Below are 11,569 nucleotides of genomic sequence, written 5' to 3' on the forward strand. Positions count from 1 at the left end.
TGTATGTACAGTGTTGTTTCACTTACCGAAATTGGGAAGACAGCGCTGAGCACACTGATGATGGTGTGTTAGGCTGCGTCATTGGAGGTTGGGGTGGTGCAGTGACCCCACCCTCCGGGCCAGCGACCAATACCGATCTGCAGAGAATGCAGCGGTAGCCGGGACACACCCAGCACATCTTTAAGAAAAAAGCCGAAATAAACAAGCTAATTAATTACGTGCCGCTCGGCACGTAATTAATTAGCTTGTTTATTTCGGCTTTTTTCTTAAAGATGTGCTGGGTGCGTCCCGGGTACCGCTGCATTCTCCACAGCAATGTATCTGTCCGTGGCCCGGGGGTTGGGGTGGTGGGACACCGGGGTGTCATCTCATCATCGTCTGTTTCCATCAGGGCAGGCAGGTCATGTTCTTCTCTGTCTACCCGCCTCGATGTTCATCGTCTGTAGTGGCTCATGTGGAAGGCTTGAAAAACGACAGTATGCTTGACTGCTTAGCCTCGCGCATTTTTCTATAATATAGTTCTTTGTAAACATTCAAACCATCTTGCAAATATGCCCTAAACCAACATACCCTTTCAAAATTAAAGTCATACTTTTCTGCAATAATTGCTGCGAAAATCTCATGCAGTTGCTTCACGTTCAGTTCCTGGACGACTTCACTTTCGGCCTGTTCGCTACTGCATTCGGTTTTGATTGTTATCCTTTCCTCTTCCAATTGCATCAGCTCTTCATCTATCAGTTCTTGGTCATGAGATGCCAAAACCTCTTCAACATCATCTTCGTCAACTTCTACAAGCCAAACTCACTTTGTCCTTACTTCGTTCACCACTGTCGAAACGCTTAATTAATTTACACTAAGTGTAACATCCTTACGAGCTCATTTAGGCTTTTCTGATACTGTAGAACTCATCTTGCTAACGGCTGCTCATAGGCACGTACTTAAGCAATGCCGGCTAGAATGCAGTTCCGGGGGAGGAGCTTGGCTGCTTGGGGCGTGCGGTGCTTTTTTTCACGTGCTGCCTTTTATCACGCACTGCCTTTTTTCATAACAGTGAAAACACCTTCTGTTAGCGAAAACAGGTAACTAATGTAGGTCTTTCGTAACAGCGAGGTTTCGTAAAGCAAACGTTCGAAAAGCGGAGGACACCTGGTATCTCAGTTTTTTTCTGTGTTTATTTATCATGTATTTCATTGTACTGCTGCCATAAAGCTAACAAATTTCATGACATATACCGGTGATATTAAACCTGATTCTGATTCTAAAAAGGTAGATGCAGCATGTAGAGACACTGTGAGGGAGGATAGGCAGTGGACAGGGCAAAATTGCAGTCAGTTGGGTGGGTTGAAGTGTGTCTATTTTAATGTTAGAAGTATCAGAAACAAGGTGTAGAGCATGGGTCAGTATGTGGAACTACAATGTTGTGGCCATTACAGATAGTTGGTTGTCACAAGGGCAGGGATGGCTGCTGGATGTTCTGGGGTTTAGATGTTTCAAAAGGGACTGGGAGGAGGATAAGAGAGGTGGGAGAGTGTCATTGCTAATCAGCGATAGTATCAAAGCTGCAGAAAGGGAGGACGTCATGGAGGGATTTTCTACTGAGTTAGTGTGGGTAGAAGTCAGAAACAGGAAGGAAGTGATCAGTCTATTCGGAGTATTCTATAGACACGTTCATCCCCAATAGCAACAGCAACGCTGAGGAACAGATCAAGAGGCAGATTTTGGAAAGATGCAAAAATAACAAGGTTTTTGTCATGGGTTACCTTAACTTCCCTCATATTGATTGGTACCTCCTTGGTACAAAAAGTTTAGATGAGGCGGAATTTGTCCGGTGTTAGGCAGTGAACCTGGTCAGGTGACGGATCTCTCAGTGGGTGAGCATTTTGGAGACACTGACCACAGCTTCTCATCTTTACCGTAGCTTTGGACAGGGATAGGAGCAAACTTTATGGGTAAGTATTCAATTTTTAAAATTTATTCATTTATGGGGTGTGGGCATCACTAGCTAAGCCCATCCCTAGTTGCCCTTGAGAAAGGGGTGATGAGCTGCCTTCTTGAACTGCTACAGTCCCTGAGGTGTAGGGACACCCACAGTGCTGTTAGGCAGGGAATTCCATGATTTTGACCCAGTGACAATGAAAGAATGGCAATATGTTTCCAAGTCAGGATGGTGAGTGACTTGGAGGGGAATTTCAAAGTGGTGGTGTTCCCAGGTATCTGCTGCTCTCGCCCTTCTAGGTAGTGGTGGCCGTGGGTCTGGAAGGTGCTGCATTAGGAACTTTGGTGCACTGTTGCAGTGGATCTTGTGGATAGTGCACACTGCTGCAACTTTTCATCGATGGTGGAAGGATTGGATGCTTGTGGAAGGGGTACCAATCAAGTGGGCTGCCTTGTACTGGACGGTGTCAAGCTTCTTGAGTGTTGATAGAGCTGCACTCATCCAGGTGAGTGGCGAGTATTCCATTACACTCCTGACCTGTAGATGGTGGACAGGCTTTGGGGAGGCAGGAGGTGAGTTACATGCCACTGGATTCCTAGCCTTTGATCTGCTCTGGTAGCCACAGTGTTTATATGGCTAGATCAGTCAGTTTCCTGTCAATGGTGACCCCCAGGATGTTGATAGTAGGGGAGCCACTGAATGTCGTGATGATAGTTAGAGCCGCTGTTGTTGGAGATGGTCATTGCCTGGCACTTGCTTGTCTCAAATGTTACTTGCCACTTGTAAGCCCAAGCGTGGATATTGTCCAGGTCCTGCTGCATTTAGGTATGAACTGCTTCACTATCTCTGAGGAGTCACAAACTGTGCAGAACATTGTGCAGTCATCTGCAAACATCTCCACTTTTGACCTTATGATGGAAAGCAGGTCGATGATGAAGCAGCTGAAGATGGTTGGTCCTAGGACATTTCCCTGAAGAACTCCTGCAGTGATGTCCTGAGGATGAGATGATTGACCTCCAACCACCACAACCATCTTCCCAGCATCTGCAGATTATTTTGTGTTTACATTTTCCTTTGTGTCAGGTATGATTCCAACCAGCAGAAGGTTTCCCCCTAATTCCCACTGACTCCATTTTAGCTAGGGCACCTTGATGCCATACTCGATCAAATGCTGCCTTGATGTCGATGGCTATCACTCTCACCTCACCTCTGGTAATTAGCTCTTTGGTCCATGTTTAGACCAAGAAGATGATGAGGTAAGAGCTGAGTGGCCTTGATGGAACCCAAACTGGGCATCTGTAAACAGGTTATTGCTGAGTAGAGATAGCAAATTATGATGCTATTAAGCAGGAAAGTGGGAGTGTAAACTGGGAAAAGATGTATTCAGGGAAATGCACAAAGGAAATGTGGACATTGTTGAAGGAGCACTTCCATGGGGTCCGGATAGGTCTGTCCATTTGAAACAGAGAAAGGATGGTTGGGTGGTTGACAAGAGATGTGGAATGTCTAGTCAAGAGGAAGAAAGAAGCATATTTAAGGTTTTAGAAGCAAGGATCAGACAGACCTCTAGAACAGGGGCTCCCAACCTGGGATCCACGGACCCCTTGGTTAATGGTAAGGCTCCATGGCATAAAAAAGGTTGGGAACCCCCGATCTAGAGAGTTACAAGGTAGCTAGGAAGGAGCTGAAGAATGAAATTAGGAGAGCTAGAAGGGGGCATGAGGAGATTTTGGCAAGTAGGATTGGGGAAAACATCAAGGTATTGCATATTTATGTGATGAACAGGAGGGTAAGGCCGATCAAGGATAGAAGAAACATGGGCCTGGAGTCAGAGGAAGTGGAGGAGTGTACTTTGCTTCAGTACTCACTAGTGAGGGGACCTTGACAAATATGGTGACAGTGTAAAACAAGCTTATACGCTGGAACATGAAGCGGCAGATGGAGTTCAGTTGGAATATTGTGAAGAGATACACTTTGGAAGATCGAACTTGAAGACAGAGTATACGTTGAATGGCAGGATATTCAGCTGTGTGGAATAACAGAGGGATCTTGGGGTGCTCGGCACCCTTAAGTTGCATGATGCAGCTACCTGGGTGAATGTCGGGAGAGAGAGAGGAAATGGGCAGCCAGTGCAGGGCACCCCTGTGGACATTGCCCTCAATAACAAATATACCACTTTGGATACTGTGGACGGGGATGACCTGCCAGGGAGGAGCCACAGTGACCGGGTGTCTGGCATTGAATCTGGTGCTGTGACTCCTGTGAAAGGGGCTGAAGAGGCGTGCAGTAGTGATAGTTAGAGGAGTAGACGCAATAGATTGTATATTGCCTCCCAGGTGCCAGTGGTCGGTACATCTCGGATTGGGTCCATGGCATTCTAAAGGAGGAGGGTGAGCAGCCAGAAGTCTTGGTACATATTGGCACCAATGACATAAGTTAGGAAATGGAAGGAGGTCCTGAAGAGAGAATATAGGGAGCTAGGTGAAAAGCTAAAAAGCAGGACCTCCAGAGTACTCATCTCTAGATTGCTGCCTGTACCATGTGCCAATGAGTGTAGGATTTGGCACATGAATGTGTGGTTGAGGAAGTGGTGCAGGGGGCAGGATTTCAGATTTCTGGATCTATGGGATCTCTTCTGGAGAAGGTATGACCTGTACAAACGGGATGGGCTACCCCTGAATCTGAGGGGAACCAATATCCTTACGTGCAGGTTTGCTAGAGCTGCTGGGGAGGGTTTACACTAACTTGGCAGGGGTATGGGAACCAGAGTGATAGGGCTGAGGATGGGACAGTTGGTACAGAAGCCGATATAGTGTGAACTGAGATTGTCAGGAAGGACAAAAAGGGCAAAATTGCAGTCAGTGGGATGAGTTGCAGTGTAACATGGGGACAAAATTGAAAAGGGTGACTAACAAAGGACTGAAGGTTTTATATTTGAATGCATACAATATATAGAATAAGGTAGATAATCTTGTAGCACAGTTAGAGAATTGCAAGTATGATGTCTGCTGAGTCATGGCTGAAAGAAGATAATAGTTGAAAACTTAACATTCAAGAATAACGTTGTTTCACAAGGACAGGTAGGTAGGCAGAAGGGATGGCAGGGCTCTTTTGGTACAAAATGAAGTCAAATCATTCAAAAGAGGTGACATAGGACTGGAAGATGCAGAATCCGTGTGGGTAGAATTAAGAAACTGCAGGGGTAAAAAGACCCTGATGGGAGTTATATACAGGCCTCCCAACAGTAGTCAAGATGTGGGATACAAAATACATGGGAGACAGAAATTCATGTCAAAAGGGCAATGTTATGATAGTCATGGGGGATTTCAATATGCAGGTAGATTGTGAAAATCAAGTTGGTGCTGAATCCTACAAGATTGCTCTTTAAAGCAACTTGTGGTTGAGCCCATTAGGGGATCAGCTATTCTGGAATGGGTGTTGCATAATGAACCGGATTTGGTTAGGGAGCTCAAGGTAACAGAACCCTTAGGAGACAGTGATGGAATTCACCCTGCAATTTGAGATGGGGAAGCTAAAGTCAGATGATCAGTATTACAGTGAAGTAAGGGGAACTATGTAGGCATGAAAGAGCTGCTGGCCAAAGTTGATGGGAAGGGACACAAGCATGGATGACGGTAGAACAGCAATGGCTGAAGTTTCTGGGAGCAATTCAGAAGGCGCAGGATAGATATAATCCCATAGATGAAGAAGTATTCTAAAGGCAGGATGATGCAACTGTGGCCGACAAGGGAAATCAAAAACAGCCTAAAAGCAAAAGAGAGGGCATATAACATAGCAAAAAATACTGTGGTGAGATGACATCAGCGACCAATGTGACTAAGGGCGACATCCTGCAGGCAGTTCACGAACTACTACTTCTCCTTCTTCTTTCAAATATACTTCTCTTACTAATCTGTGTGTTACTGGAGCCTGTAATTTACATTTTGATGATGTGTTTTTGGGCCGACTGAGCCATCGGACGATTTTGCTGTCTCCAAGGGAATTCTGGTTAGTTGACAGTGTGATTCAGAATGGAGTGTGCGGCCTAATGGTGGAGTGAGAACCCATGAATGGCTCCAATTCTCGACCAACTCACTGATTAAAGCATCGAGCAAGATTGAGCTCAACAGGGATGAGAGCGGAAGGCGAGCGTTCAGCACTGTCTGAATCTTTGATCCTCCATCTGCCTGCATTTGACCAGTTTCCCTCTCCTTCTGGCTCGCTGCTACAGGAGGAAGGTGCCAAAGCCCTGGGTCTTGGGCAAGGTTTGATCGGCACGGTTTGTGGATTGGACTTGTTTTTAGAGGACTCTGCAGCTTGTGTTACATATGCTTTTGGTTTCAGGTTACTCCTTTTTTTATTGCTATTTTGCACGATTTTGAGCAGGGAAGACTGTCTCTACAGCATGCATTCAATGAAGGCAACAAAGTGTTGAATTGAACTGAACTGAACATTCCTAGACTGTTTCAAGAATTCTGTGGTTTGATGTTTAATATTCTATGCATTATTTGCTCATTTTTTGCCATTTGTGCGATTTGTTCTTTTTTGGTGCATGGGGTGTTATATGTTTTCTTTGAACAGTTTACGTGTTGTTTCTTTATTTCGTTGGTGTCTGTGGGAAGATGAATCTCAGGGGCTTATGCTGCATATATACTTTGATAATAAATGATTTAAATCTTTCAAGTTAGAGGATTGGGAAGCTTTTAAAAACCAACAGAAAGCAAGTAAAAACCCATAAGGAGGGAAAAGATAGAATACAAAGGTAAACTAGCCATTAATGTCAAAAAGGATACATAAAGTTTTTTTTCAGATCTATAAAGTGTAAAAGAGAGGTGAGAGTAGATAATGGACTGGTGGAAGATGACACGGGAGAGGTAGTAATGGGGGACAAGGAAATAGTGGATGAACCGAAAAAAGTATTTTGCATTTGGTCTTCACTGTAGAAGACAGTAGCATTATGTCAGAAGTTCGAGAGGAGTGAGTGCAGTTGCTATTACTATGGTGAATGTGCTTGGGAAGCTGGAAGGTCTGAAGGTAGGTAAGTCACCTGGACCAGATGGATTACACCTCAGGGTTCTGAAAGGTGAGGCTAAAGAGAATTTTGGAGGTATTAGTAATGACTTTTCAAGAATCACTAGATTTTTGAGGCATGGTTCTGGAGGACGGGAAAACTGCAAATGTCACTCCACTCTTTAAGAAAGGAGGAGGGCAGCAGCAAGGAAATTATAGATCAGTTAGCCTGACCTCAGTGGTTGGGAAGATGTTGGAGTCAATTGTTAAGAATGAGGTTTTGGAGCACTTGGTGGCACATGATAAAATAAGCCAAAGTCAGCATGGTTTCTGGAAGGGAAAATCATGTCTGACAAATCTGTTGGAATTTTTTGAGGAAATAACAAGCAGGGTAGACAAAGGAGAATGGTAGATGTTGTGTAGTTGGATTTTCAAGAGGACTTTGACAATATGGTGCACGTATGGCTACTTAACAAGATAAGAGGGATAGAGGATTGGCTGATTGGCAAGAGTGAAATAAAGGGAGACTTTTCTATTTGGCTGCCAGTGACTAGTGGTATTCCACAGGGGTTTGTGTTGGGACTGCTTCTTTTTATGTTATATATCGATGACTTTGATGATGGAATTGGCTTTGTGGACAAGTTTGCAGATGATACGAAGGTTGGAGGAGGGACAGGTAGTGTTGAGAAAGCAGAGAAGCTGCAGAAGGTCTTAGACAGATTAGGAGAATAGGCAAAGAAGTTGCAAATGGTATGCAGTGTTGGGAAGGATATGGCCATGCATTTTGGTAGAAGGAATGAAAGCGTGGACTATTTTCTTAACGGGAAGAAAATTCAAAAATCCGACGTGAAAAGAGTGCTGGGACTCCTTAAGGTCCTGCATAACTTGCAGGTTGAGTTGGTGTGAGGAAGTCAAATGCAATCATTTCAAGAGGACTAGAATATAAAAGCAAAGATCTAATGCAGAGGCGTTATAAGTTCGTGAGAATGAAAGGTGTATCGTATGAGAAGCATTTGATAGCTCTGAGCCTTTTCTCACTGGAATTTAGAAGAATGAAGAGGTTCTCATTGAAACCTATTGAATGTTCAAAGGCCTAGATAGAGTGGATGTGGAGAGGATGTTTCCTATAGTGGGGGAGTCTCAGACTGCAGGGCACAGACTCAGAATAGAAGGATGTCCAATTAGAATGGAGATGAGGAGGAATTTCTTCAGACAGAGGGCAGCCCTGATGAAGGGTCTCAGCTCAAAACATTGACTGTTTACTCTTTTCCATAGATGCTGCCTGGCCTGACAAGTTTTGTGTGTGTTGTGTTGAATTTGTTGAACTTCTTGCCACTGGCAGCTGTGGAAGCCAGGTCATTGGGTGTACTTAAGGCAGAGGTTGATATATTCTTGGTAAGTCAGTGTGCGAAAGGTTAAGGGGAGAAGGCAGGAGAAGGGGGAGAATGGGTTTGAGAAGGAAAATGGATCAGCCATGGTGAAATGGCGGAGCAGACTCAATGGGCCAAATGACCTAATTCTGCTCCTTTGAAAGTATCCAGACTGATTGCATGATGGTCTGGTACAGCGATTTGATATGCAGTAGCGTAAGAAGCTGTAGAGAATAGTGTGCTCAGTCTGATACATGACAGACATATTCCACCCCTCCACCCTTGTTGGTATCTACATGAGGCACTGTCATCGCCACCTGGGTCATGCTATCTTCTCAGATCTACCATCAGGCAGGAGATACAGAGGCCTGAAATCCCACATCACCAGGTTCTGGAGTGACTACTTCATTTCAGCCACTCAGGTTCTGAACCAACCTGCACTGCCCTAGCCACGACCTCAGTATAGCAATACCACGACCACTTTGCACTACAATGAATTCTTTTGTTTCTGTTCTTTCTTGTAAACAATTGTATAATTTATGTATTTTCTCATGAATATTGTGTATCTGATGCCAGGTGCCTGTAAAACTGCTGCAAGTAAGTTTCTCATTGCACCTGTGCACACACACACTTGTGCAGATGACAGTAAACCCAGCTTTGAGAAAGGACCTGGAGATTGGGTGTTGAACTGCAAGAAGTGGTCTGCTGGACTGCCTCAGCTCTTTGAGTCTGTGATTTTAATTGAAGCCTTTCTGTCTGCCTTTCCTCAGGACATGGACTGTACAGCATGTTTGAAATGCTCTCATCATGGAGGGAGACCATGGAGGACCAGCATGTGAAGGAGAGGATCGCCACTGTGTATGCCGATACCATGCTGCCCATTACCTTCACCACTGCTATGTACATGGTAACCTTTGGCATTGGCGCCAGCCCCTTCACCAATATAGAAGCCGTGAAGGAGTTCTGTGTTAACACGTGCATATCTGTACTTTTTAACTACCTCTACCTGATGGCATTCTACGGCTCTAATCTGGTTTTCACTGGTTACCTGGAAAATAACTACCAGCACAGCATTTTTTGCAGGAAAGTGCCAAAACCAGATGATCTTCAAGGTAAACCTGCCTGGTACAGGTTTATCATGATGACCAAGTTCAACGAGGAGGCAACAGCTCCGGGTGACACGAGCACCTATGAGAATCATTTCCTGCTTTGGTTTTTGAAACAGTATTATTGTGACTGGATTACAAACACTTATGTCAAACCTTTTGTGATTCTGTTTTATCTCATTTATATCTCTTTTGCCTTAATGGGCTACCTGCAGGTCAGTGAAGGATTGGACCTCAATAATGTGGTGGCTACAGAGTCTCGCACTGTCTCATATCGCACTGTCCAGCAGAGGTATTTTAGCAGCTACAGTCCAGTTATTGGATTTTATATCTACGAACCAATAGAGTACTGGAATGCCAGTGTTCAGGAGGATTTGCTGGAAATAACTGAAGGGTTTGTTCGAATATCATGGTTTGAATCGTATTTAACTTACCTTAAAAAACTGAATGTTACCACTGCAGTGTCCAGAAACTACTTCTTGGAAACCCTAAGGAATTCCTTCCTAAAGACTCCTCAGTACAGTCAGTTCCTGGATGATATCATATTGGTCAGGAAACCCAACAGTGAACTGGAGGTGGTTGCGTCCCGCATGTATTTGGTGGCCAAGACTGCAGAAAACACCAGAGAAGAGATTTATGATCTACTTGAGACTCTGAGAAAGCTTTCTCTGACATACAAAGTGAAGTTCATGATTTTCAACCCATCCTTTATCTACATGGATCGATATGCTTCGTCGGTGGGAGCGCCCTTGCAGAACTCGTGCATCAGTGCGCTGTTTGTTCTCTTCTTCACTGCGTTCCTGGTGGCGAACTCTTTGGTGAACGTCTGGCTCATTCTGACTGTAGCGTCAGTGGAGTTTGGGGTGATTGGCTTCATGACTCTGTGGGAAGTGGAATTGGACTGTATTTCTGTCCTTTGCTTAATTTATGGGATAAACTACACCATCGACAACTGTGCACCATTCATATCTACGTTTGTCTTGGGTAAAGATCTAACCAGGACGAAGTGGGTTAAAAATGCTTTGGAACTGCATGGAGTGGCCATTTTGCAGAGCAACTTTTGCTACCTGGTCGGTATTATCCCACTTACTTCCGTGCCTTCTAATTTGATCTGCACACTATTCAGGTGTCTGTTTCTAATAGCGCTTTTCACCTTTCTCCACTGCTTTGCCATTCTACCTGTGATAATGACCTTCGTGCCACCTTCTAAGAAGCGAGCGGAAAGGAAGAGCCCCAACAACCTGGAAGAGATTGAGTGCATGGAAATGGTGGACCTGGATGGGACCCGAGTGATTGACCACATCACCTCAGTCTGATGGACATGTGCAGCTAGGCCATGCCAATGGGAATGGAGTGAAAGTGTAGGTGGAGTGGAGAAAATCTAGCATAGGGGAGATGCAGGGGAAAATAAAGGCCTGAAACTGTCAGCAAGGAAACAAACTTAGCTCTGGCTGATAGTTTTACAGAGATCCTACAGCACAGAAACAGATGATTTGGCCAAACTGGTCTATGTCGCTGATTTATGCCCGACACATCTCCTCAGATCCACTTCATCTCCTCTTATTCCTTTCTCCCCCATTCAATGTATCAACCAAACTACTCTGTGAGGCATTGCCAGTCCCTGGGTAAAAATGTTCCCTGCTGGATTTATTCTTTCCTTGCATTAATGGCCGCTGGTTTTGGCCTCTCCCACATTTGTGTTCTAAACCTCTTTGCAATTGCCTACACTGATCACCCAGGATACTGTGACTAGCTCAGGGCTGGATTGCAAGAATTAGACCAGTCATCTGCTCACCCATGCCCTTGCAGAATGGAACAGCTGCTCTGCAGGTAAAACCCAAGGTGATCTGGTGGAGGTACTGCCCGAGTATGCTAGTTGTTAGTTGTACCATTAAATCCCTGATAAAAGATGTCACTTTTGAACTTGGGAACTATGAGACACTGGGAAGAGTCTGATTTTGTGACCTTTCCTAGTGTGTCTGTTTAATTAGTTAAATGATTCTAGAATCAGTTAGTCTTTTCTAGGTTTCAAGTACGATTAATAAGGCTGGATATTGTCAGAGGGAGAATTGTAGATTAAGTCCATAATTCTCAGATATTGAGTTCTAACAGTAGCTAGATTTAAAAGACTTTAACAAATAAATTAG

At 44.5% G+C, this 11,569-nt stretch overlaps 1 protein-coding gene across 2 annotated transcripts in view; it reads left to right on the forward strand.

Moving 5' to 3' along the window:
- Positions 1–11,362, forward strand: part of ptchd1 (patched domain containing 1) — an 88,487-nt gene extending 77,125 nt beyond the window's left edge. For both annotated transcript variants that reach the window (XM_072260850.1, XM_072260851.1), the window contains exon 3: positions 9,087–11,362. In XM_072260850.1, coding sequence (XP_072116951.1) covers positions 9,087–10,738 — 1,652 coding nt within the window. In that variant the 3' untranslated portion in view covers positions 10,739–11,362. The remainder of the gene's footprint in view (positions 1–9,086) is intronic.
- Positions 11,363–11,569: the final 207 nt, after the last annotated feature.

The sequence above is a fragment of the Mobula birostris genome, chromosome 6 (assembly GCF_030028105.1).
Source record: "Mobula birostris isolate sMobBir1 chromosome 6, sMobBir1.hap1, whole genome shotgun sequence".
Taxonomy (NCBI): Eukaryota; Metazoa; Chordata; class Chondrichthyes; order Myliobatiformes; family Myliobatidae; genus Mobula; species Mobula birostris.